The sequence below is a fragment of the Lichenostomus cassidix genome, chromosome 11, assembly GCF_008360975.1.
Source record: "Lichenostomus cassidix isolate B80296 chromosome 11, HeHo_3.0, whole genome shotgun sequence".
Lineage (NCBI taxonomy): Eukaryota > Metazoa > Chordata > Aves > Passeriformes > Meliphagidae > Lichenostomus > Lichenostomus cassidix.
In genome coordinates this window covers 6,088,613-6,116,562 of record NC_139492.1, presented here as the reverse complement: position 1 = coordinate 6,116,562, position 27,950 = coordinate 6,088,613, and the positions used below count along the sequence as shown (strand labels likewise).

The following is a 27,950-nucleotide window of genomic DNA, read 5'->3' as shown; positions in this document are numbered from 1 at the left end:
GGGAGCTCCAGTGGTACAGAGACAGAGCCATGCCCAAGCCCCCCCCAGCTGGGAAAAACAGGTACCAGCATTAGCACTCAGGCCACCACCCAGGCAGGCACTTTCAGAAGAGTGTGGGGGCCTAAGGAGGGACACCACCAAAGGAGAAACACCCCCAAAGGTGGCAAGTGGCTCCTTTGCCTCTGCCCACAGTGACTTTGTACAATTTCCTCCTGCTCTCCCCACCCAGCCTGTCCTAGCAGGGCACAGGGAACAGCTCACTCTGCCAGCACTCTTCAGCTTCCCTCCCCACTGAAGAGTCCTCCTTGAACGCTTCTTTTAAAACTTTTATTCAACAATATAGAATTCTTTTAATTATAGTATAGAACTGTCCATCATGATACTACATCCCCTGTGACCCCCATGTCCTGGAAGAGACAGGCACAAGCCGACTAACCATGGTCCATCAGAGGTTGGGGGAGAACAGCCAGAACAGAGGGAGGAACGACTAACCAACAACTGCTTTGCACACCCTTCACATTTCCACGCTTTCTGGGTCAGGAAGAGCTCAACAAAGAAACAGAGGCAGAAGAACCTTTAACACTCGGAGGGAAGGGCTGTCATCATAGCGAGGCGAGTGCTGTCCAGCCAGGCGTGTGCCCCGCTCTGAGCCCTGCCCGCGCCGCGCAGTCCGCCCGCCGTCACTCTACCGCGCCGATAGGACGTTTGATTTGGTTCTCATTCTGCTTATGGAAAATTGGGAGCAACAGCATCGGACCTGAGGAGAGACGGGAGGAGGGAAGTGAGCGTCGCGGGGCACTGCCAGCTCAACATAGAGCTCCTCCAGCGCCGTGATGAGGAGATGGCTGGGCATGCTGCCCCATATCTGCCACCCCACCCCCAGCCAGGCCCAGGCACACCCTCCATGGTCCTCTGGATGTGGAGATGGCAGGGTAATCTCAGCCTGCTTTGGAAGGGACAAGAAAGGAAGGCAGGGCTGAGCAAGGCAAGGGAGAGACGCAGGCCAGCAAAGCGGAACTTTCACAGACAGCCAGACACAAGTTTGGACTTTTTTCCCATGGCCTACTGTTTTGAATTTCCCTCCACTACCAAAACCATCTCCCATAATTCCACTGAAAGCTCCCATCATGCCCAGCACATTTGCAAGAGGCACGGACAAGCTGGCAAAGCTGCTTACTGCATCCATTTCCTACTGCATCCCTCACTGGCTGCTGGGGCTCAGTTTTGAGCCTTTCCTCTTACAAGGCATTCAGCCAAACCCATGCTCTACCTCTGCTAGACAGCTGGAGCCAGGCCAGCTGAAAGGCCAGGAACATGCACTGGGACTCTCCTAACTTTCTTCAGGAAAAAGCAGATGGTAATGCATGTTCCCCAGTCCTCTTAATTTCCGAGAGACAAAACACTCTTCCCCAGCTCCTGGCTGTCCCTACAGGCAGGAGAACACTTTGCTAAGGTCCAGAGGAGAGAAGGGTTTCCTGCTCTGAGTGGTGGAAGAGCCACTGACTGCAGAGATAAACTGGCACAAGCTGCAAACATCCCCACTGCCCTGGGATCAGGAGACTCCACACCCTCCTCGCTCCCAGACTACTCTTGCTCAGTTGCTGTTTCCCTCCAGGATGAATCTGCCACTGCTCATCATACCCTAGAGCTGGCACAGGGATGTGGAGAGATAAGGGGCAGGTTGTTCCAGCCTCTCTGCTTACAGCAACCAGGGAAAGCCATTTCAGTCGCTGGAAGAGCAACTCTCTTCCTCTGCTTGAGGGTACCAGGAAAGAATTCCTGACTCAGGTTTACAGAACTGATACTTCCCTAAGCACCACCTTGAAACTCCACCAGCAGGTTTGGACACTGCCAAACACTCATATGCAGCACACTCATGTACAGTGATCAACAGTGTTCACCTATCAAAGTTCCCCCATTCAACCCATTTTTCTTCTCCCCACCTCTTCTGCCCTGCCCCTCCAGAAGCTGGGAATACCAACACACAAGAGCTGGAAAACAGACAAGCTTCTCCCATAGCAACTTGGACAGGCCCTGATAAACATCCACTTCTCAATGAAGCAATTCAATAGATACTCAAAATCAGTTCACAACTCGATACTAAAACCCCAAACCAACCCTGCTGGTATTGGCACAGCATAAGAGCACAAGAGACTCCCCTGCCCCTCAGGCCAGGCAGCCAGGAGAGTGGGCAGATGGGAGAAGAGAGGGCTGGGAACACTCGCCAATGCCTTCAGCAGCCTCTCCAGGGGAGCAAAAGTTAGTGAGACCCTGCAGGATGGCAGCAATCACAGGCTGCTCCTCAGCCCCGACACCCAGAACTATCCCCATGTCCCTGTGTGGGAGGAAAGAGCCACACCTTGCTCAGCACATCTTTAGACAAATCCATCCACCAGGGCTGAGAGCAGACGAGCATGGGGGTACACATGTGGAGAATCCTGATTTCCAGCCATGCATTGGTGACGTGGTCTGACCCACCAGGTTACAGCAGAGAGAGGTCTGTCCCTCAGGCAGCGCCTGTTTGGGGCCAATGGACCACAAGAGATGACTCCCACACTGTGCCCAAACCCTCACACCTCCTCTGCAGCCCCATGGCAGTGGAGATGATCTGCCACAGTGAAACTCTCGGGGCTGACAGCAGGAACAACTGCAACCAAAGCCTGAGTGAGAGATCCCAAAAAAATACAGACAAGAGGGGTTGGAAGAGCCAACTTGCCCTCCTGGAGGAGACAAGGCCTCCAGTTCTCAGGCCTTCTGGCTATCCCATAGATTTGAGACGGCAGACATTCAGACGTATAGATATTTATTGGTTTCAGTGAATTATACAAATGGATTGACCTGCTGTCGATGCCAATAGAACTTTATTGGAATATGGAATGTAAACAGATGTTTCAAATAGAAACATTGCAACCTTATAAAAAATTAACTATTTCAACAATGCCGCAGAAGGAAATTCTGTGTTTAGGTGCTGGTGGGAAAACACTATCTCCAGCGTCTAGGTTTGAGTGTCACCAGAACCACTTGATGAAGTTACACACAGAACAAGTAGAGGAGGCAACTGTGAATTGTGGGGCTATAAAGCCATCGAGGGATCTGATGAAAGAACCCATAAGACGAACCCCCCACCCCCCAACAGGATCGGCACCCCAGAATTCAACAAATGGCTGACTTTGTTAAAACACTGCGTGGGATCCCAAGGCCTGGATCAGTAGCTGCACAGCCCCTGCTCCGAGGCCGCTGTTTGTTGATCCTCCCCCCTCCCTGTGCTCTCCTCCCTGGCCTCCTCTCTGCTCCTCCATCCTGCGGTGCTGGATTGAACCGCTCCAGAGCTGTGCTCTGGCATAAGTCTGCGTCTGGCACGAATTCTCATGGGAGCCACGTCATGAGGTACGTGGTTGCACACCTATCACAAGAAATCTTGCAACACTGACTTTCCTGAGCTCGGTGGGAAAGTCTGGATAGTCCCTCCCCTCTCCTGTCACAAGAGTAGCCCTCACATTCACAAGTTTCCAAAGCAGGTCTATTGAGTTTCTTCTCAGAGCGAGCCTTTGTCAAACACACTGGAGGGGGGGATCTCCTCTCCCCAGCAACTCGGATCAGTGCCTTCGTTTTAATGCTCCAAACCAATCCCGAGATGCTGCTGGGTTTGTGGGTTGTTTTTTGTCGAACTCCCCCTCCCTCCCCCCCAACCACCCTGGCATTCACAATTGAAACTGGAATTCAAGGGCCAAATTCAAGCCCAGAGTGAGCAGTAAAGACTTGAACCTCAAAACAGAGTTGCACCTGCTGACCCCCAGCCTGAATTTGGTTCATTCAGAGTCTACAAGTCAGAAAGGCAAGTTTAGAAAGAGGCATGCTAAGGGCTGATGGTGGAACGACCAATTTGTCCCCACCAGCGTGGTGGGGAAGGCTGGACTGAGAAGGAAGAGAAGGATCCATAGAGATGTGAACCAGAATCAGTTGTGTGGAGCCCTGGGGATATCACTACATATTTAGCTCTTGCAAGACCATTTGCCCAGGGCTTTGGTACCACAGGGTTAGAGTTACATTAACCACAACCACCAGAGAGGAACTGAGGTTTAAGACCCCCCCCAAGGTTAGATTTCTGCCGAGTATAAAGGGGAGGGGAAGGAGGGGGGGGTCCTTGGTTCTTTTCCCTTCACTGTGTGACCGAAGGTTTTGCTTTTATTTGTAAACATCTTGAATTACCCGTCGTTTTCCAGTCCTCATCGTGCTGTTGTCATGCCACTGGAGAGCACAGCGTTTTCTGAGCTGGGCTGGGACTGTTCCTTCACCACTGGATCTGCAGGAGACAGACCAGGCAGGAAGAGGAAACAGTATTTAATAAAGCGGAAGCTCCACCCAGACAAATCCTTCCAGAGAAACTGCCCTCAAGATTCATAGAGCTGCTAAGGCTTTTGCTGAATGGGGAGCCAAAATTTGCCCCCACAACCCACAACTCCATCCCTGCTGGCCCCAGCTTCTCCACTGACTCACAGAAATAGGGGTGATCCATTGCCTCCTTGGCAGTCAGCCTCTGTTGATGGTCATATCGCAGCAGCTTGTCCAGGAGGTCAAGGACTTCAGGACTGACCAGGTGTCTGTTCTCACTGTGGATGAAGTTCTCCCAGCGCTTCCGGGAATGCCTGCAAAGGGACCAGCTGTCACTGCACAGCAGTACCCTGATGTCCCATGGGAATCACTTGCCACCAGCCACTTCTGAGCATAGGTGGCTGTGATGAACACTGCCCACAGCTCTTCCTTGCACAAGCTACTGCCCAGCAAACACCTGCCAAAGGTGGAAAATCCTCTTCTTTATGTGCACAATTGTATGGATCTCCTGTGCCAGGAAAGGCACAATATTGCACATTCCCTTCTGTCTACGGGGACTAGAAAACAGCATGTAGCAGGCAGGGTGACACCCCTGGGACCAGAACAGCTCTGGGTTGCCAGCCAGCCTCACAGAAGCTGTCCTCACTATTCCATCCATTCCTCTTGTCCTTTTCAGGAATCTCAGCTGGAAGGCTCTGAGCCACTCAGCCCACATTTAACTGCAGTGTCTACACCTCCACTTTAAGGATGTGAACAAGCAGGACAGAGAAGAAACGGGATGGCTCATGGATCATGGGAGGGACAAAAGGAAAGAGCCTACATTTCAGTGACCTCCTGAGATAACATGAGCAGCTAGATGTGAGGCCTGCAAGCAGCACTGTTATCCAGAACATCGAGCAGCCTTTTGCTGAGAGTGCCTCAAGAGTGTAGACATCAGTTTAACTCCCTTTCTGTGCTTACAAGGCAAAAAAGACAGCATTTCACTTCTCCACTTACTGGCCCAGGATGTCGTTGAAGTGTGGGTCCAGTTCTATGTGGTACTTCTTGAGATACCCATACAGCTCATCTGTGCCCAGGACCTTTGCGATGCGAACCAGCTGGAACAAAAGGCATGTTCAGAGAGCAGAAGGGCAGCCCACCACTCTTTTGCAGAGGCAGAGCTGCCCAAATCTAAAAGCCCTCCTTTTGGAAACATCCCAGACAGAAGGAGTATCTCCCTTGAAACTTGCTTTTGCAACATCTGCAGAAAACAAGTTTCCTACACAAGGCAGCAAAATCACAGATGGCTTAACCAAGCATGTAGCAGCATCCTCCCAGCCTGGCAGTCCCATCCCCAGAGCTTCCCCACTATACACACAGAGATGAACTGGGGACAAACTTTCACAAAATAAGCCAGGTAGCAATGTCTTTACTTGGTCATAATTGTCCTGGCCGTGGAAGAAGGGCTCCTTTCGGAAGATCATGCTTGCCAGCATACAGCCTAAACTCCACATGTCTAAGCTGTAGTCATACATCTGAGGGAGAAAAGGAGAAGCTGTCAGAAAAGGTACACTCACCACAGCCTGGTTCCCCACCAGCACAGGCAGCCTCAGCCTTTGCACTTCACAGCCAGCCTCTCTCCAACCCAGGCAATGCCCTGACAGGCAAAACCAGACAACCCAAAGGTGGCTAAAGTGCAGCCACAAGTGTTATCACTGGAAAGCAAGGAGTAGACAGACTCTTACTTGGTAGTCCACAAGGAGCTCTGGTCCTTTGAAGTACCTAGAGGCCACACGGACATTGTATTCCTGAGCTGGATGGTAGAATTCGGCCAGACCCCAGTCTATGAGCCGCAGCTGAACAAGCAATAGAGACACAGAGTCATCAGCCAGGTAGGTGAAGCCATGTTGGCCAAACCTCAATCCCTTGAAATAAGTGTGGAGTTCAGGGTGGAGAGAGGCCCTCTGTGGACAGGACATGCTCTCAGCAGTTCTCTGATCAGGTTCTTCCCTTTCCCCTAACACCAGCTGGTGGGGCAAAGCCCAGCTTAGAGAGCTCCTCTGCCTTCTGAGTCCAAGCACAGTTACTGCTGGGCAGCTGGCTCCTTACCAGCACCACCAGATCCTTGAGTACCAGGGAACAGGCAAAAGTCTTATCCCACTGTTCAGAAGGGCTGGGCTGAAGGCAGTTCAGAAGGGCTGGGGACTGGGAGCAGAAAATGGGGTAGGAGAGGCTCAGCACATCCTGCAAGGCAGACCATCTCCACAGCTGAAAGGATGGACAACCTGCTTACTGAAGGACAGTGGGTCCAGTGAGAAATTCCCTTCCTTATAAAGCCTTGCCTGTACAGCCACTGCTGACTGACAGAGAGGGACCTGTGGACCAGCATCTAGTTCCTTGATATGGATTCCAGGTCCCTGGGGCAGGTACACGCAGCACCTGATGGGACACAAGTACCACAGCGGGGTGGAGAAGGTCCCTGTGCTGCCCATTTGCTATGGTCTGATCAGCACACCCCAGCAGTGAGGAAGCCATGAACTCCCCCTGTGGTGCTCTCTTGTGGGACTTTGACCATCTCTGGGTGCTGGCACAGGTGATGGGGAGACAGTAAAGGAAGGTTAGAGGGGTATGTACACCTGCCAAGGCTACGGGTATAGAGGCAGCAGAATTTCAAATTTCCCTGGAAAAACCCTGCTTGTAAGCCCTGGTGTCACAGTACCTTTTTCTGTTGGTGGTCTATCATGACGTTGTGGGGTTTGACATCCCTGTGCATGATTCCCATGCTGTGACAGTAATCCAGGGCCTGGCAGACACACACACATGTTAGACATGGCTGTAACCACAGGCACAGCATTACCAATATAACAGACAGTTCTCAGCCAGAAGCAAGAGTTCACAAAAGTGCCATAACCCTGGCACACGAAACTGGCAGTTTCAGCTCTTATGCTGCACATGATGAAGTGACAAGCTGGCAACAAGACTGCATGGACCTTGTGCTCTACTGCACTCACAGGTCCTGGAACTGTGTTCCCTGCACAGTTGTTGAAGAACATAATGCAGAGAGATGTCCCAGCTGGTGACAAGCCCAGTGCTCCAACCTGGGTAGCCCTGTGCTTCCTAGGTCACGCTCTCTTCCCTAGAAAGGGAATGATTCCTCCCTGCATGCAGTTTTATGGCCTTCCAGTGCAGCTTTCTACTTGTGTCCCAAAACACACTCAGGCTACAAAGTCACCTCTACCCTGCTGATTTAAGCCAAATTGCACTTTAAAAAGGCAAGTGATAGCACACGAGGGAGAGCGAAGCTGCTTCAAGCTTGTAGGCAGGAGCAAACATAAGCTCCCCAGCTCCATGACCTTGCACCACTTGCCCCCCCAGTGCAGCTGTTCCCTTAAGCAAGGGAGTGAGAATGTTGTTTTCTCATCTCCAAGGGGAGGGAGATCCATCCATCAACATCTATCAGATGCTATGAGATCTCCAGCAGCATGGAAAGAGGGTACAGCCTGCGGTCATTCAATATCCAAGACACCAGTGCCAGGGAAGCAACGTTGTCCTTGGGCCTGTGCCACACAGGGAAGCAAGGAGGCAACAGCTTCCATCACAGTGAGGCCTCAGAGAACACCCCTGCAGTGACACATGGCCTCACAGCCCACAGCACTTGCAGCAAATGGTGGTCCTAGATCTCCAGTATGGGAGACCTGTAACAGGTTACACAAACTGCTTCCAGGGATGAAACTCTTCTAGTGTCTTGCCAAGACTTAGAAGGCCATGAGTCTAGAGTTGCCAAGGCTCAAGGATCATCTAAACTTCATCAGCCCTCCCATCTTAATCCCAGGCTGCCCCAGGCTCACTCCAACATCCAGTAGGATGGTCCTTCCCTTGCAGACAGGTGGGCAAGCTTGTGGGTGCAGAGAAGATAGCTTCCCTTGAGCCCACTAGATCTGTTTCAGGAAGTCTCCTGCAGTCATCATGTCCTGGAGCACAAAGGGCTTTCCTAGCCTGTCCCACTCATTTCCAGAAGCATGGGAACTGCCAAGTGCCAGCCCAGAAGTGCCAAGGCCCTGCTAGGACCTGACACAGCCAAGCTGCTGCTCCAGCAGGTTAGCATAGAACAGCCCTCGGATTGACTGAACCTGTCAGCTCTCCCTTGTGCCCTGCTGCCTCCTGTGTCCTGCAGCTGGAGACCCCCAGGAGCCAGTGCAGCACATCCCAGAGACCTGCCATGGCTCCTTGAGGGAATTTCCATGGGGAAGTGCAAGCTAGGCAAGTTAAGATGAGGTATTTAGGGCACTCCTCACCTTTCATCAGAGAGGCAAGGAAAGCTTTGACTGGGATGTGTCAAAGGAAAATACTAATGTTACATGTAACAGCTGGCATAACTAGTGGCCAGAATTCACCTTCTGGGGCTGCATTTGAATACTGCAGCAGAGGAAAGCCTGGAGCTGGCAATTCCTCTTTTCCACTCTCCCTAGCATCACAGCTCCCCAGCCCTGCCTCAAGGGACTTGTCCTGGCTGTTTTTCTGATTTTCCTCACAGCAGCCCAATGGTGCAAGCACAGCTCTACCTGGTGACTAAGAATCACCAATATTTCAGACCCCAGAGAATCACAGACTCTTTGGAGGTGACCAAAGGCCTCCAGTTTGGTTGCAGTACCTCACAGCAACAAGCCAGGTAACCTGATCTCTTCCCAAACCTTCCCAGGTTATGCGACTTGGATTTTGCACTGAACACAAGAGAAGTAACCTCTTAGCAGCACTGCCCCATGAGCCCCACTGCCACTCTCATTCCTGGTCTCCCCATCCAGACTATCATGTGCAATGCCACTCACCTTAAGCAGCTCATACATATAAAACCGAATATCAAAGTCTGTCAGGATCTGGTACAGTTGCTGAAACAGATTTGGGAAGGGAGGAAAAAAAAAAGGAGAGAAAAAATAAATACTCCAGATTTGGATTAGTTTCATTTCCTGCACCCCACCTGCATCTAATCATTGACCCCATTCCAGTTTCCCTACAAATCCTACCATTCCCAAGGGCTCTCCTGGTCTCAGACCTGCCAGGAAATCTAGAAAGGATGCAAGAGCTCCTGTGAAATGCTACTTCAGTCTTGTCACAACTTTCCAGCAGGAGATGGGCAGGCTGTCTGTCCAAGGAGGACAAAGCAAAAGCTCTGGAGTAGGCACAGACAATTGTGACTTTCTTTATGTTGTCAAGCCACTGTGATGACTTTGCATGTCAGCACTGACAACAGCATTCAGAGTAGGCAGGCTGGGAACATGTGGAAAGGTGTCCGGGTATTCAGAGTGTGACAGGGAGAGGAAAACATCAATCTAAAGGAGCATGGGGTTGGGAAGCACAAAGAGGAGAGCCAGCCTTAGAGCCACAGAAGCTGCTCTCTATCCCAGGATAAAGGCTAATGCAACTCAAGGGCACAGAAATGCTTGTGGGGCCAAGCTCAGAGTTGTGGAGAAGTAAGTGCTCATTGCCAGCACATGTTCACCACTCTCCTCTCCTGTGTCCTTCTGCAGTTGCTCATGTGGAAGTGACAGAGCTCCAGGGGGTACTTTAACCTGCCCTGTGCCACCAGCACCATCACTGGAGAACTCATCATCCTGCTACTCCCACACCAGGGCACTTGCCTTCTGCTCAGTATCTGGCACTAGCAGTGGTGTCAGCCCAACCTTGTTGAGCAGCTCTCTCTTTCAGGGAAAGCAAGGCAAGATGCCAGGGCAGTGCAAGGAAGGACATTTCCAGGGCAGCAGTGCGACCAGACCTTTCTGGCCTTTCTTACAAACATGGATCATCTCATAGCTCAGACAAATCACCAATTGCATCAGCACTGGAGCCTGCTGTCCATCACAGGCACCACTTGGCAGCTTCACGAAAAATCCCAGAGCAAGGGATTGAAATTCACATTCCAAAAAAGCAGCTCTGGCCCTGGATCCCCTCCAGGCCCTTGCTGAGATCCTCAGGTTCCTGCCTTACTTAGGGCCATCTCCAAACAGCCTGCCCCCCCAGCCCCAATACTGCTCTCAGAAATCATTTGACAACATACAAGTGTCACTTACATACACAGAGCTTTAATAGCCTCCAGGACACAACTGCATTGTATTCTCGTGAGCTGGGATGATCCTAACGCTTTGGAGCAACCCACTGAAGCAGACAAGTGAGCAGGGAGCAAAAAAGACATAGCCACAAGCTACAGAGCCATAGCAGGGATGGATTTCCTGACTTGTGCACAACTGATGCAGGATGCAGGGCCAGCAGAGGACAGCTGAGTCCTTCCAGAAGTGTGTTTAAATGGCTTGCTAGGTAACCAACACTCTATGAAATGTGTAAAATGTCTTTCTGGCATTCACTGCTCTGTTCAACTTCACCTGGCAACATCAATACACCTGGGGAAGGAGGAGAGCAGGAAAGACAGTGGCAGAACAAGGCTAGACCTCATTTTCCCTATTCCCTGGCTCTCTGCCTCTTGCTGCCTGTAAGTGGGAAGGGGATGGAAGAGAGGTCACCAATCTTTCTCTCAGACCTGCAATGCTGCTGCTTCTCTGACTCACAGCCTTTAGCACTGGGCCATGATATGCCCAAACACTGTTGGGCAAACAGCATTTAACACATTTCCCCAGAAGGGCTGCCTGTGAAACACAGCCCCTCTGACCTCTATCAGTGCCAAGGCCAGCAGTGCCCAGCTCTGTTCACCACAGGGAACAGTCCCTGCAGGAGCCTGCTCAGCCCTGCAGGTAGCTGGTGAACACAGACAGCTTTGAAGGACAGAGCCGAGGTTTCCACTGCAAGTGGGTCCTCCTGCACAGCAGCTGCCTCAAGCAGGCTTTGACAGTGGCCTCCAAATCCCCTTTGCCCAGCCTAGCAGGGCAGGGCAGACACCTCCTTTGCAGACGTGCCCCATGCTCTGCTCTTACATCTGTCTCTGTGGAGTAGGATTATCAGAAACATCACTGTGGGGATCACTCAGACCCAGCTCAAACATCTGCTCAGCACTGAGGATCCCATGAGGCCTCAAAGACCTGGGCTGGTCTCCTTTCTCCATACAGAGCACTAGGAAAGGCCAAACCCACCCACAGGCAGCCACTACCCCTTCTCCAGCTTTCGGTGATATTTGGCACACATCATATAACCAATCATAAACGAATCCTGTCAGTGCCTGAGGAGGCAGAAACATGCTGCCCTCACCACGAGGCTGACAGGAGTTAAATGCTTATTCCTCTCCCCTGAGTGAGCAACACAGCTGGCTACGTGCAGGAAGCAGCATCTGCAGAGCAACAGGGTGGCTGCGAGGAAGATACTGCTTTGGGGTGCAGGGCAGCAGCAGCAGAAGAAAAGGAAAACAGTTCCCAAAGCATCCCAGCCTTGGCAGCCACACAAGGGAGGGGAGTCTTTTATATCTCTGCATTGCTTATGCAGAGCAACAACCATTTTTTAAACAAACCTTGGATGTACAAGGATAAAACCCATGCACACATTTCCCTCACAGCAATTTGGCCTGAAAATGCACTGAAGTGCAGGTGAAGTGAAAGACTTGACTCAAAAGCCCACAACTCCAGCAGGCTGAACATCCTGAAGCAACCTTCCATTGCTCACCTTTCTTGCCCATCTCATCTTCGGTTCCAAACCTGCTAATGTGTTTTAAGAATGAAATAGCAAACCCAACCCAGAACTGCTCGAGACCTGTCTCTGCCCTTTTCTTTCCTAAGGGATTTGTCTCTTTGGGGCAATGAAAGGCACAGTAGCAGGTACACTTACAAAATACGTGACAGCTGACAGTGGCTGAAGTACAGGCGTCTCATTGCTAGTTTGAAACCAATTAGCAAAAGACATTTAATTTCGCTGATGGTTCCTCAATTGCATGTGGCTCTGCAGTGCAGCTTTCATTTAAGGCAAATTACTGTGGGGAGCTTGAATGCTCTCAGATGACAAGTAATGCAGCAGGTCTGAAGAGAAACACTAACCCTGTACACAAGCTGCTGTCCTCACACAGCAGAATACACATCTAGTATGGCTCCCGCTCATCCTCCCGGCAAGTACAGCGCTGTCACTTACAGAAGGGACCCAGACAGGTAATTTAAGAAAATGTAATCAGCTGTGGGGAGGTATCACCTAAGTCTCCTGTTTATACCATCATTTAAAAATAGTGAAATAAAAGCTTGTGCTTCTGATCTGGGATCATTCACAGCTAAGGCTTAGACCCCCACAGAACTGAAGCTTCTGCCCAGACACACAGAGCTGAGGAAACCCAGCAGCCACTTGCATGGGTGCCACTTGCATGGTCAAAATATTAACATCAAGCAAAAAGTAATGATGTTGAAGGAAAGGAACTTCCAGAAAGGAGGTAACTGAGCAGACATCCAAGCTTGTGAGCAACTACTGCCAACAGGACAGAGAAAAATGAAATCCTGTGGTCAGCAACCACCTGCTGCCTGCAAAACATGTCACCAAGAGCTAAGCCCTCCCAGCCTTCCTCACAGGAGGAAGGTCAGCCAGGACTGCCAACACCGCAGCAGCATTTCTTCTCCATGGCTGCCAGCAGGCTGGGAGTCACAGCCCTCGGCCCCACCAGCTGCCCTGGGAATCCCTCACACACCCTGAAGGTGATTTGCCAGAGAGATGCTGGTTCTCATCAGTACTGCTGAATCCAGATATCAACACAGACACTGGCAGATCAGCACCAGCCATATTCAAAGAGAAGAGGTCCCTGTCACCTGGAGTAGCTCATGTGGCACTTAACTCCAGTAGAACCTGGCTGCCCAGGGAGCTCAGGACTGTGGAGCAGAGGGGACAATGACTGGGTGCTCTCCAGCTGCTTCATGTGTAGAGGTACAGAGCAAGCTGAGGTCTCCAACACAAGTGGTCTCACATACTCTGTACTCTTTGCTTGGCACTTCAGAGCAAGGGAAGAGACATCTTGGGAGTTTCTGTATAGAAGAAGACACCCACAGGCACCCTCAGTAGAAGCAGCTCTCTAATCTGCAATTAGTTGCAGCCCCAAGAACCTACTCAAACAGGCAGACAGCTCATGGGAGTGGAGCATCAAACAACCCACACACCCCATACACAGCTAGGGAAATTCAGGTTACAAATAAGCTCTGAACACAAGAAGCCACACTGCATGCCCTGGGGACACACTTGCATTCCCAAGACAAGTTATTCCTGCCTTGTACCAATCAGCATCAAAAGCATCAATACTTTCTGTCTTGGACTTGTACAGCTGTGAATTTGGACTTCCCCGAGGAGCCAGGCTCTCTCCCAGGAGCCTAGAAAAGTCTGCTGCAAGCTCATGTAGTTGTTTCAAATGCAAAAGCCAGAGCTGAGCACTGTCACTTGTGCAGTGGCCAGTCCAAGGCTCCTCACTGGCTGCAGCAGTGCCTGCCCTGGCTCTCCATGTAACCAGGATGGCCAATGGACCATGGACTCCAAGCCCAGCATTTTTCAGTTAAGAGTCCCTTCTGGCCACCAGCCTCAAGGTGCTGCTGAAGACTCCACTTCATGGACACATTTCAGTTTCTGGGGGATATCCTTGATGATAATATTTTCCTCTAAGGACATGACAGAGCAGTGTAATCACTTTTTGACTTGGAGACACACGAAGCAATCCTCAGCAAGGTGCACCACCGCCTGAGCAACGTAGCTTATCTCAAGACATGTATTAAAAATAAAAATTAATTCAATAATTAAAATGTCTCTAAACAGAAAGTTAAAAACTTCTAGGACCAGAAGTTTTTAAGGAGTTATAAGGAGGCTGTGGGTCACCAGGAGAGGCACAGGGGCACATTCCCAACACACGAGGCACTGGAACAGTCCAGCTGATGTCAACAAAGCTCAGGCAAACCAAACCTGCTTTAATTAGCCCTGAAAGGTCACCACAGAGCACTCCTCTCATGGCTGTTTACTTGATGGAGGCAACACTCATCTCCCTGCCCCGAGCTGTCAGGGCAGACGCTGCTGCAAGTTGCTGTTATTGTGGCTCCTGCAGTGTAACTCTACATGAGATTAAACAGCATTCAGAGCTCCACTGCAGCATGGCTGTAGCTCTAGGTACAACCACACATCCCATTCAGCAGCATCCAGCTCAGCAGGCCTACCCCAGAGGGACAGAAGCTTCGTATGCTGCCCCTCAGCATGCAGGGCTGCTGGAACTGGTCTGTGAGCCAGCTGCCTCTTTTCCACCAGCACCACCCCAGGATTCTTCTCTGGATGTTTGGTGCATCTCCTTCCTACAAAACCTATATCTACATAATGATCCAGTACAGAGAGGAAGAAAAAAACCCACCCCATAACAGGGAACGAAAGAGATCCCTGAGCAGTGCAGGAGGGATGACTACTGGCTTTCCAATGCCAACTGCTCAATTAATTCTCTACTTAGGGTAAAGACTCACATGGGGAAGCAAAGATACCATTAAAATAGGTGTGGCTGCTGATTATAGATCCCTTTTGTCTAGAAGCATTTTGGCAGCAAAGGCAGTTGTAGCTGCACTCAGACAGAAGTAGCCCTTGGAGCTCCCCAGAAATCAGAACCAGGGCATATGCTGCAGCCTCAGACAAGAAAAAAAGAGTTCTTAAGATGTACTAAAGAATGTTTGATCCCCCACTACCAGGCCCACTGGCAGGGGGAGATGAGCTCTCCAGCCTCAGCCACCCCTTCAGTCCCCAGGTCTGAAGGATTCCAGAACAAACTGTTGACACAACATCCATCAACTGCACTGCTGTAAACAGAGCACTACAGCACAGGGATTAACTTGGGCTGAATATATAGCACAGCAGTGATTACTAAATTGAGAGGGGAGTAACAATATCTAACCTGTTGAACTTACTCCTCAGAGTTGGGACATTCAGCACACAAACCTTTTATTCCTTTTCATCTAGAGCCCATTAACAGGTTTCTGATTTACACGGAGAAAGAAAAATGAAGCTGACAATCGTGAAAACTCTAAACTCCCCCCACAGCTCTTGAGGATTATCTGACAATCACAGCATTTTACAGAAATGGGAAGCCTCCCTCTTTCACACTCAGGCAAACTCACCTTAAAATCTGTGTTATTGATGTACTCAAATACCAGAGCAGGGGTCTTTGACTGCAAGAGAGAGAAAGTCATGGTTTAAAACACCCATTTGACCTTTCTTTGGCTACAAGAGACCTAAGAAAACCTTTGTTTCCTGCCCAGCCCTCACTAGGGAGAGCAAGGTGGGAGCAGGACATGGAAGGTGCAGCCCTATTTATACCCCATGCACTCAGCACCAACTCAGCATTTGGGCCAGCATTGCTCCCCCCCCCAATGCCATTGAACAGAGAGAGCACTGGGCGAGGCAAAAAGTGTCACCAGGAGCTAAGGCCTCCCAGCCTTCCTCACAGGAGGAAGGTCAGCCAGGACTGCCAACATTGCAGCAGCATTTCCTCTCCATGGCTGCCAGCAGGCTGGGAGTCACAGCCCTCAGCCAGCTGCTAGTCAGAGAAACTTCCCAGGAATGGGGTAATCGTGGCAATGCAGACCAATAACATGACTGCTGCTCACTGGGTAGGACAGCAACCAGAAGGATTAAAGTGCTTAATATCCAGTTGTCCTGGCTGGTACTTATATTCCAGATGCCAGACAGAAACTAGAAGGCTACAGGCTGTACCTTCTCATAAAGAATTTGTAGGACTTCAAAGCTTTTTCCCCATCAGCTGTGGCAACTCATGGAAGACACAGAAGGGGTGCTAAAGAGTCTGGGGAACATGGAAAGGAAGAGGAGCCCATCCAAACCGACCAGCCTGTGCCTGCAGCTGGCAGGAAGGCAATCCCAGCACACACCCCCAGCACAGGAACTTACCACTGGATCCTTGACAGTGTCAATCAGATTAATGATGTTGGTGCCACCACGTAGATTCTCCAGAATCTTAACCTCGCGTTTTATCTTCTTTTTCTTCACTGGCTTAAATAGACAAAAGAAATTAGAAGTGAGAGTCCTTTCAGGAATTAACACTGATTTCTGCCACTGATTTTGACTGGAACACATCACCTCCCCTCCTCTCTCACTCCCACCCTCACGTGGGAACATTTTCAGCACCAAAGAGGAGACAGACATCTTTCCGTAGGATTTCCCTCTCATCCATGAAACCTTTCCATTCATCAGAGGAAAAATCAAACCACTATAGACAAACATAACTGTGACTCCAGTAACTATGGTTAAAAGTGCCTTGGACTGCTATGTGGTAACCTCAGCACACTGATTCATGTTGTGCAGTCAGAGCCACAGGACAAGCATGGTGGACTATCTCTGCTTTTGTTTACCAGCACTAACCAGTTTTTCACTCCTTAATCCCAACCTGTTTCCCAATAAATACTTTAATCCCATGAAATGATAACCTGAGAATCCCCAACACCAAGATTTCTTTTAAGTTCAGACACTGCTGTTCCTGGTTCACAACCACCCCAAGTGCACAGAGCCAACTGCATTGCATGTCACTGCATCCATAACCATGATTATTTTTAAAGCCTACAGACAATTTAAACAGTTCTGACTCCTCCTCTGATCTGCTCAGTCTCAGGAGCCCTCTTTGCAAAGTAAGCTTTTCTCTGGACATCACCCTGCGGAGAGTGACAAAGAACAGCTGCTCCCAAGGCAGTGGCTCAGAGCTTGGGTTGCCTTTTACACTCTGCTGATCCAGTGGTTCATTTCAATGCAAATGATCGTTTCTGTAACTCATCGACTCCCAGGACAGCCCTAGCTCTGTCCCTGCTGGAAAAGAAAGGCAGTTTAGACCAGATAAGAGGTGAGACTTTCTTAATGAGCCTTGGCTAGTGACCAGTGTGAACAGCACCAGCTGCAAGTCACCAAGTGTAGCAGTCCTTCCTTTCATAGCTGGAACATCCCCTCCTGCCCCACCAGTACCACTGAAAAGAGCTGTAGATGTAGAGACATCTTGCAGGGACTGGTAAAGCTCTTGCCCCATCTCTGAGGCTGCTGATGAAAACACTCCTCTCTAGACTTTTAGCTCTCTAAAACATTCATCATCTGGCACTGAGTCTGGTGTGTGTGGAGGGGTGTGATGAGGAGTGGCAAAGGTATGAGGCACCTTCCCAAAGTAATACACATGAGCAGATGTCTGCATGAAGGACAAGGAGCCACAGGAGCTCAACAGCTCATGCTCACCACCTCCCCTCTGCCACAGCCTCCCACTTCTATGATGGCCACAGAGTGCCGATGGGACAACTCATACTCCCCTTACAGGCAAATCCGAGGCAATCCCTGTTTTCAGACCCCTGGCAGAAATGTATGAGCAGACAGGAGACTGAACAGAAGATTTTATATAGTGGGAAAATATGGTGTTTATGTAAGTGATAAAATATGCTGTCTTTCAGGGCTCTTCAGGTGGCTGAAACCTTCAGATTCGAATCCTGCTCTTCTCCTCTTGCAAGTTAAAAGGCATGAGCTAGACTTTAAAGCCAAAAGATGAGAATCTCAGCCTGAAGCAAAGTGCCAAAAATAACACCAATGCCAGCACAGGGAGCGTCAGCACCTCATAAAGCCACTGTGGAAAATGGCAGCAAGGCCACGGCAGCTGTCAGAGCTGGAGGGATGTGGGGTAGGGCTTGCTGGGGAGTGGGTGACCAACAGCCCCAGGGCAGTACCCAGACAATGCTGGAGCTCCTGGAAGCTTGGACAGAAAGGGAGAATCAGCCAGAGCAGGGGCATGTAAACCAGCAGAAGTGAGGGCTACGTTTTTGAACCTGAGAGGAGGATGCTTTATTATGGACTAATTTAATTTATGTCAGCATGGAGACAGACACCGCCCTTGAGTCACCCACATGCACAGATCTTACCAGAAGGCCAAGATGGAATTAGAGAATGTAATTTGGTTACTCTGCTTGTCCAGTGAGGCAGATGCACACACAAGCTGTTTTCCAAGGAACTTCAAAGACGAATTGAGGTACTGACATCCTGAAGGTGCTCCCTGAATGGCCTGGCTAGGACAGACATGCATTACAGCCTCTCTGCTGCAACACTTACACCTGACTGGGAGCTGAAACAGTGTCTGAACACAGCCAAGAGGACCCAAAGCCCACTTTGAAACACCTTTGCCTTTGTACTGTAGTTATTTCAAGGGCCTTTTGCATCAGCTGGGTAGAGGAAGATATCCCTCTGAGATTTCCTTTTCTCCTTTCATAGCAACCACTGCTCCCACTGGAACAGAAGTTGTTGCCTTCCAGTCACTTCCACACGTTTCTTTAACATTTTTTAGGATGGGAAAATGATGCTCTATGTCATCCCCATAGAAATCTATCCTAACCCACCAAACACTTTCTAAAACACAGAGCAGACGAAATCAGTGACTTTTGGAAAAAAGGAGAGAAGAATCTTGGTCTTTTTTTTAATGAAATGCCTGCAGATAGTCACCACCAGCAGCATCTCTGACATCCCCAACGGAAGACACTCTGATGTCTCAGCAAGAGGGAAACTTAAAAGCCGCTTGCTGTTTGCACTTTTTCCTGCTAAGCTGCAGGACTGCAGAGCTCTGGCCAGGCTGTCCACACCATCTCACATCAGCTGTGAGCTGGGATGTGGGCCCCACAAGCCTCCAGGCAGGGCTGGGGATGGGAAACCCTGCTCAGTGCAGGGCTGTAAGCAGCGCATCCTCAGCCGCTCTCCCGGTATGCAGCCAGCACTCGGAGTGGGGTTTTCCACCACTAGGTAAACAAGGATGAGGCAAGAAGAAATGCCACAGGCCGAAGTAATTTCAGAGGAAAAGCTATTGCCTAGGAGTGTCCTCAGAGAGAGCAATGCAGGGGAACAGTTTCCCCATTTCAGACTGGTAGGAGAAAACAGTGGTGACTGCTGGTCTGCACCCCATCCTGCACAGCTTTCACCTACCCAGTCTCATACCACCTCCTACCCACAGGTCCCACATCACTGCTCCAGCCACAAACACCGTGTGCTGGCCAAGAGCACATCACCGGGGCTCAGATTTTGCCCAGGAACCGAATCCAAGCCCAAGCTCTTGCATCTGGCAAGTCAAACACCTTGGTGCAAAGCACTCCAGCACATGGCCAGCACTGCACTGGGGGTAACTACTCAAACCAGAGAAACTCTGCTGACTTACCTCATGTCCCAGAGCCCAGTACTGCTGAAACCACAGGCCAGCAGCAGCATATCAGCCACACACCAGGATTAAGTCTGGGTTGCTACAACTGTCTCTCAGAGTCACCCGATCTGTCTCTCCAAGGATGTTGACTCCAAACACACATGGATTAAATGTGAACCCAAGCTATTATGGCCTCCAACCATCTGCCTCTCCCAGCAGGGATAGCTTCTAAAACACTAGCCCTTGCAGCCAGAGTATTTTTAACAATACTCATTTTAGGCTATTTTATTAAACCAGGCTATGAACAGCAGCTTTTCAGGTTGTGCTTCTTACACAGGCCAGTCCTCCTGCCCTGGGAGGGAGATTTCCAGCAGAGGAAAGGAGCAGGCACCTCGACAAAATTAACTGCTCTTGAGTTTGCTCTGCCTGTGTTTGTAAGGCCATGTTTTATAAAGGTGCAGCCCCCAACTCCATCTGTTCCCACACTAGAGGCATTTCAAAGCTTTCCTCCATGTTGGGGTTCTTCAGTGACCAGTATGGGTCAAAGCCTTTCCCTCTGACACGGGCTCCAACACAGTCCCTCTGCTCTGTGCAAACACCTACTTCCATGAAATCTGTACAAACTTGACAGCTTGGAGACTTCTGTCGCATTTGGTTGAAATTGGCCAACCAGTGCAAAAACTACTGGGGGGAGGAGGGGGAGAAAGGCTGACAGACAGCAGGATTGCATAAGACTCGTTTCCATAGGAAACCAGGCTAAAAGACATGTCTCAGTTTAACCGTGTCTACACTGGGAGGGGTTTAATTACTTCAACTGCAGCAGTACCCTTAGAACAACATTACTGTATAGCACAAGCCAGTTTTCCAGTTTCCCAGAAAATTGCTTCCTTCCTCAGGCAAACTGGAAGTGAGGTGGCTGTAGATTGTGGAGACAAAACATGCATCTTACAGCTGTCCACTATGCTGAGTGCCCAGAGCAGAGGGACAAGATGACCTCCAGCCACAGAAGGATGGTCTCTGATGGACCCAGCAGCTCTTGCTTGACTGTCCCCAGCCACCTACCCTTTGCTGCAGGTTTCCCACCCTACCAGCCAAATGGATAAGGGTGCTTCAATCCACTTGAAAGTCAGTCAGAAGAGGTAGTGATAGTGGCCACAGCTATCCTAGCTCTCTTTTCCTGAAGACTGGGGAGCATCGTGCAATGCTATCCCTCTGCAGAGGTGAAAAATGCCACAGGATAAGCTTTGCAGTCAGGTAGATCCAGAAGAAAACACCTCTTGGTGACCAAGAGAACAGATCCTGGGTCATTTTCCACAAGATCATGTAAACTTGTAAGCAGGGAAGGAGTCCAGCTGCAGCAAACACCAGCTGGGAGAATTAACATTGTTTGCTAAAATAAACCTTTAAATAAAAGACTGCAACCATCACTTCCTGTCTAGAACGAATAAATGGCTGCCTGGTTAAGCATCTTTTTTGCTTGGTTTCTAAAGCAAAGGAAGTACACTCTTTTGTCAGATGCTCCAGTTCCAGCCTTCCCCAACAACCTGGGGGCCCATTGCTTGAATCCAAGCAAAGAGAGAAATTAGATTTGTTATCCAAAGTTCTCTGTGCATTTTCACACTGAGAAAGAAAAGCAGTGACCAGGAAGGCATGTGAAATACGAGTTAAGTCCAAAGCATAAAAATCATTTTGCATTAGCCCAGAGCAGGCAGCCCGGCAGTGCACACACACTGCCAGCTGAGGAGCACACGTGCTGCTCTGAAGGAATCCCAGAAGGTGCTGGGTTTGCCCAGCAGGTGCTCTGAAACAAAACTGGGGTTAGCACAGCAGGGAAGAAGGTTTAGCAGTCAAAAGATACGAATCCATGAGAAACTAAAGCAATGTATTCCACAACCCCATTAAAAAAAAAAAAAAAAAAAAAAAATCAATTCTTTGCTCATCAAGCCTGAATAGCCTGGAAATACCATGATGCTTCCACTGAACAAGCACTGAGATCTGAACACACAACCAGGACCAGCGAAAGGCTCGAGAAGCATCCCTATCACAGGCTTTAAACATTTAAAAGCTGGCACTAGAAGCTCATTTGTCTCTAGCAAGTATTATCAAAAGGATCACAATAATCGGCCTATAAAGCCCGACGCCAATTGCTCAATAGGAAAATTGGCTTCAGAGCAGCTCTGCTTATTTTGCTAGACATTAGCTGGGAAACCAAATAATCGTATTCCAAAGAGCTACAAAATCAAGGAGCTCACTTGTGTTAACATTCTGTTGGTTGTTTGCATTTTACCACTTCCATTGTGGGAATTCAAACTTTTGTGAGCTGCTCTTGAATTTTAGAAAAGAGGGGGGAAAAACATACCTTGAAACTACTGAAGTACTATTGCTTTTTTAATTAAATAAGGTATACTTAAGTTTAGTAGAATATCCCAGCATGTGTTCTGAAGGTAGTTTCATTCTTTCCTTCAGAATCCTTTTCCTTCCAACATGGCACACCCCAAAAGCCCTCCTGTGGCTTCAGGACTGCCCATGATACATCAAGAATTCTGCAGTCAACTAAAAGGGAGATGCATGAGGATCAAGCCCTGGTCCCCACCACCACCATTCTATGGAATGGGAATTATTCCTTCAGGCCCCTGTGAACAGACAATGCTGTATCTCACCCTTCCCCAAGAAGGAGCTGCAGCTTTGCAGCTCATCAGTTCCTTGGTGTGACACCACCACCACCTTGAGAGTCACCAGCTGCATCTCCAGGCCTCTGTGAGACACCCAGCACTGTCCCAGCTGGTCTCAGCTCACACAAGGCCGGACTCCAGCAGCCAACTCTGCCAAGCTTATTGTGGGCAACTGGTGTTTAACAGAGAAGAGCTGTGTACCCGTCTCTCTTGCAAAAGGGCTCATTTCAAGACTGCCAGAGGAGGAAGTGGGCCAGGGGGAGCTGATTCACTGCATGCAAACGCAGGAGGAGCAAGAGACACAGAGAGCTACCAGGAGCAGGCATTGAACGGCTTTGGTGGAAGGTCACTGATGCAGTCAAAAGCTCCAGCCTGAGGGACCAACATCATCCAATCCTATTTCCCTTCTGCACACCAGCATGGGAGTCATTTCAGCCCCCATCTAGAACCTGATAATGTATGTGGGCTCTAAGCTTTTAGAGACAGAAGAAAACTTACCAGAGCCACCACTCCAACTTGGTTCTCTAGTTACGAGAGTGATAATTTGAGTTCAACACTGGAAGGACCTTCCAGCAGTGCCTGGTATGAGCAGCAGCTCTGGAGGGTTCACACAGCCCAAATGGGGGAACAGGGGAAAAACAAAGCCAAACAAACAAGAATGCACTTGTGAAACCATGTACATGGTTGAAATTTCCAGTGCATGGACTCAGCAGAGAGGGACAAAAGCCACCAAAGGAGAAAAGGGCCATTTCATCACTGCTGCAGGATCTCCATTTCACTAGTCCCTTTCCTTGTATCCCCTACCTCCACTCACATTGTGCCTAGGCAGAGTAACCACACAAGGAGACAAAACAGCCTCCTTTTGATGGGTTTAATGCTTTGCAGGCAAGGAGAGCATACATGGACACACAGGTGCATCAGGAAAGCAGGAGGACTCCTGATTCCTGTACAGACCTGCCAACATGGATGCTGTAATCTCTACCCTGAGTGGACACTCGGATGGAGGCAGTACAGGAGACTGGGAGTGAAGGACACAGTGGTAAATCCAACACTCAGCAACAGCACTAACTGCAGGTAACTCTACCAGCACTGTTCTCACTAAAAAGTATCACCTGTAGCAGTTACAAGCAATGTGGAAAGTTAGCCTTGGGCTTTTAGAGTGCCAACTTGCAACACTGTTCACATCCTCCAGGAACACTGTTACCCAGAACAGAGGATTAATTTTAAAGGTATGCTGGGAGACATTTTGGAGCTGCATTAGCAGAAACACAAAATGAGAAGCTCATCAAAGACATAGCACAGGCTGACCTCAGCGGGTCCACCAAAAACCTCTTTGTGGTAAGATACGGAAGAGCAGAGCTGTGTTTTAGATACCTGCATTGAATGTAGACAACACACGACTCACTGGAGAACAGGATGTCTTAAGCTTCCTTTGTACATGCTGAGGAATGTCAGACCTCATCCTGGGAGTCAAAGCTTAGCATCAAATATAAGCAAGACACAAAAGCATGTACAGAATGTGTTCTCACACTCTCCCTTCCTGGCATGGGCTGCCCAGAGGCAGGCAGGAAGTAGGGCCACAGCTGTCCACAGGCCAGCCAGATCAAAAAGCCCATAAGAACCTCCAACACCAGTGAGGGACTGCAAGAGCACAGCTGCTGGCTAACTCTATGCCCTACTAACCTAAGGGGTAGGAAGGCCAATACAGCACAGAGTCCCCACACTTCAGACCCTTCTCACTCTGCTCCCCGAATAGATTGAAAAGGTGAGAAGTCACCCTCTGCCTCGCTGCTAACAATAAAAGCTTCTGGAGGATGTTTGGCAGGGGGTGTCTGTGTGGCAAACCAGGCTCCTACCCCACTGCTTTGCACACACCATCCTACACAGTGCATCCTGATGTCCTGCTGCAGTAGAGTGAGAAGCAATCTGCTTGCTTCATTTGCCTTTTTTATAAAAAGTTGCGGAATTTTCCCAGGAAAAGTGACATTAAGAGCATCATTCTAGTAAGGCACTTGAGTTAGGAAATGGTAATGTCATAGTCATTTGCATGATCTTAATTCTCTTCCTTTGCTGACAAATGTTATGACCACAACTAGCAACATCCAATTGTCCTGAAGTGTTATGCTTGGTTCTGCACTTGGAGTAGCAGAACTGAGAGGAAATGCTGGGTGCTGGCCAGGGAAATGGCACACCTTGCTTTATGCAAGCCCAAAAGTCCTGGGGCACTGCAGTACCAACCAGAGTCATCAGCTCCCTGGTCTTGTCCAGTGCTAAAGTCTTCATGGGACACTTACAAACAAACCAGGCAAGTGGCTGCCCAAAGAGGAAGAGCAGTTATCACTGTCATGCAGCACTAAACCAGAACCTGTGCTCCAGTCTCAGCTTTGTTGAGGCTAAGGGACTTGCCCAAAGTCACACAGGAAATCTCTGTGGCTCAGTTCTGCATCAAACACAGGGTGATAAAATTTCCTGACCTCTGTGGAGGAGGGTACAAGATGTTCAGGTAGCACAACACCAAAGCAGGGGAAGTACTTGCTATATGCTAGCTTGAACTCAGTAAGGACAAGCTGCTTCAAAGAGCAATGACTAGGAAGAGGCACCAGTGACTTCCCATGAAACTAAGATATTAAAACAGTGACTTGCTAAAACTCATTCAAACACCTAACATAAATTGTACTCTCAGAAAACGTTAAAGAGAAAGGAGCAACTGTGCTAAACAGCTGCATCCATCACCCAGTATTTCCCTTTGTCCCATCCCTGCACCACACAAAAACCTCAAGACTTTTGGTTCCATTTCCCACCTCACAGGATCCGAATTCCTCCCCAGTTAGGGGGAACAGAGACACCCAGCCCCTTTGCTAAGGCTCCACTGTAGATACATCCAATTACATTTGCAATTAAGTTTTGAGTCTAGTTACAGGAAACCAGAGGCACTTTCCACAGATCAGAGTGATCTTATTGCCACACTTCACAGGTTTTCATAATGTACACAACGTGGTGCTCTGAAACTCCTTTTTCACTGACCCACTTTCCACTGAGGAGAAAGTTCATCTTTATTTATCTGGACCTTCTGCTTTTCCTTGCTCACTCACAGGAATGCTGTCTGCATGTTAATGCAAGTGGGGAGAGCCAGGGGAACCAGTGGCAACACCATCCGCTTCAAATCTGGGACAATCCAGTCTCCTGCTTGCAGGGCATTAAGGCTACACATTCAGGCCCCAAGGAGAAGGAGCACCCAGCTGCCCTCAGATGACTCTTGCCAGCTGACTCACCGTCCATTGCTGACAGGCTCCCTAGACATGACAGAGTTCATCTCCCACAGGCAGAGGAGCATTGCTCCAGGGGAGGCTCTTTGGGCTGAGAAGAGGCAAGGAGCAAGATTTCTGATGATTTTCCCTGCAGTCTCCTCTCAGCCTCGTGGTGCCTTTCTATGTGGGACAAGACCTAGGATCTCAATAAACCACAGCACTCCTAAAGAGATCATCAAGGGCTCCAAAGCAGCATGCACAAGTGCAGTTTTCCCAGGCCAGCCACAAGGCATCTTGCCGTAAAATCCAGCTCTGCACTAGCCGCTTGTGACTACTGTCACACAGCAAAAACTTCTGCCTGCCTCTGCTTTAAAGAAGACAAAACCTTAAACCACAAAAAGCATCCAAAGGAGGGGGAGGTCCAAACAGCATGCCAGAGGAACCTGGCTTGGCAAGGACATGTGAGCCTCACCACTCTGCTCTGATGTCAGGCTCAGCCACAGAGGCTCTCCCAAACAGCTCACCTGGCCACCTCCTTGCCCACAGCCAAAGCTGGGGTTTGTGTGCCTCCTCCCAGAGGCAGATAGAAAATCATACCTTTCCCAGGAGCGCTGGCTGGACAAACCATGACAAGTTCTCTGGGAAGCTAAGGCAGATCCCAAGGCAGCAGGCACAGTGAGTGAGTGGGGATGACAGCAGAGACAGCCAGACACACTATCCGAGTGGATCTAATGAATGCCTTAAGGCTACAGCCCTGCAGAGATGCTTGTCCTGGAAAGCTGCTCTTCTTAGTGGCTGCAAGGGCACGTTAAGCTCAGACCCCCCTGCACACTGCAGATGAATGTGTGCCCAAATTCTTAGGACACCCATGGTCAGACACTGGCTCCCACGTGCTCTTGGAGAACAAGTGACAAGTGTTGCTGGTCCAACAAGTGACAGCCACAAGTGTCAGCCAAGCCAGAACCAAACATACTGCAAATCTAACCTTTCATTTCTGTCTTAACTCCCCTGCCTACCCTCAGATCAACAACACAGAATGCTGCTAGAACAGTTACCACAGCTCTCTGTGAGCTGTTGCTTCACGGTCAAACATGGTAAGACATGCCCTGCAGTGACTGACCCAGGCACAGCCATCCCAAACTACAACCTCCCACTGCTGCATGAAGGTCTCCACAGCCCGACCCCACCAGGGTAAACACCCCAGCATACTGGTCACCAACACTGCTGAACTCCAGAAGGCTTCCTTGAGTCCCCTCAAGTTTCCATAGTGTTTATAGTCTGACTGTGATGAAGGTCTTTTCTACATCACATCCTCTAAAGGACTGAATATAAAATGTGCTTTTTTGACTGCTGAGCATCCCACAGCCTGGCTCTGAAAAGGCCACATGCCGGCTGTCTAGAGGTTAACAGAAGGATTTCCCCCTCCAGGCTTTGCATTCCTGTTGACATGGAAGTCCCTGGGCTGTTTCAGACAGGCATTGCCAGATACAATTTGCCAAATGCAGGCAGCACACGCAACGCTGTTCAAATGTCAGGACTCACAGATCTTCCCCTCCAGAGGAACTCTCAGCCCTGAGCTCTGCTGGACAAGGAGGGGTGGAGACATCAAAACATCGCTACAGCTCGCAAGATACCAAATCAATTTCCAAATACACTATCCCAATGTCCTTAACGATAAAACAGGAGTTTTGGGGTGAAAAAGGAGATCCAATAGTTCTTTGGCCCCGCCAACCGAGCTCCTCTCCCTCTCACTCCCAGCCACCACAAGCCTCTACATCATCAACGGGACACTCACCTTGAGGATCTTCACGACGACCCTCTCGTTGTTGGTGATGTTGATGGCCTCAAAGACCTCGCTGTACTTCCCTCGGCCGAGCTTTCGAACCAGCTGGTAGTCGTCCTGATTGCTGCGGGCACCAAGAGGAGAGAGGCGGTGGTGGGGGAAGAGTGGATAACTAACAGGGCAGCAGGCCGGGGAGGGGGGATCCTCTCCCAGCCTCTCCCCCTCCGCAGCCCCCGGGGACACCCCACACGGGAGCGGGGACCAGGAAACCCTCCCCACGGGCTGAGGCCCTCCCGCGGGAGAGAGGGCGGGTCCCCGCACGGCGCTTTACCCCCAGCTCGGGACGTGCGACTCGTAGTCCCAGTACTCGCGGCTCCTCAGGCTGTTCACCTCCGCGTACACCCGCGCCCGGCTGCCGGCGGCCGGGCCGGGCATGGCGGCGCCGGGCGGCGGCTGCAGGAGGAGGAGGAGGAGGGCGCGGGGCCGGCGCGGGAGGCCGGCGAGGCGGGGCGCGGCGCGCAGGAGGGCGGCGGCGGCGGGCGGCAGGGCCAGGCCGGAGCGGGGCCGGGGCGGGGCGGGGCCGGCCCGGGGGCGGCGGGCGCGGGGCCCGCGGAGCTGCCGAGGCCCGGGCCCGGTGCCGGCGGCTGCAGGCGGGGCCGCCCCGAGCGCCGCGCAGCCAACCCGGAAACGGCGCCGCCGCCGCAGCGCCCGCCCAGCGCCGCGCAGCGCCCCCCGGCGGCGCGGAGGTCCGGCCCCTCGCCTGCTCCCGCCGTCGCGCCCTCCCCTCGGGCGCCGGGGCCCGCCGCGGCAACCTCCCCGGCCCGTGTCACCTGGCCCGTGTCACCTGGCCCGTGTCACCG

At 50.5% G+C, this 27,950-nt stretch overlaps 1 protein-coding gene across 1 annotated transcript; it reads right to left on the bottom strand.

Moving 5' to 3' along the window:
* Positions 1 to 313: 313 nt before the first annotated feature.
* On the bottom strand, positions 314 to 27,622 carry CSNK2A2 (casein kinase 2 alpha 2). Its single transcript, XM_085071496.1, has 12 exons — positions 27,422 to 27,622; positions 27,103 to 27,214; positions 16,135 to 16,236; positions 15,348 to 15,398; positions 9,138 to 9,197; positions 7,031 to 7,114; positions 6,057 to 6,167; positions 5,745 to 5,846; positions 5,329 to 5,429; positions 4,498 to 4,646; positions 4,210 to 4,303; positions 314 to 757 (listed from the first exon to the last, which is right to left on the bottom strand). The coding sequence occupies exons 1-11, from the start codon at positions 27,523 to 27,525 to the stop codon at positions 4,227 to 4,229; spliced, it is 1,053 nt and encodes a 350-aa protein (XP_084927622.1). The 5' UTR covers positions 27,526 to 27,622; the 3' UTR covers positions 314 to 757; positions 4,210 to 4,226.
* Positions 27,623 to 27,950: the final 328 nt, after the last annotated feature.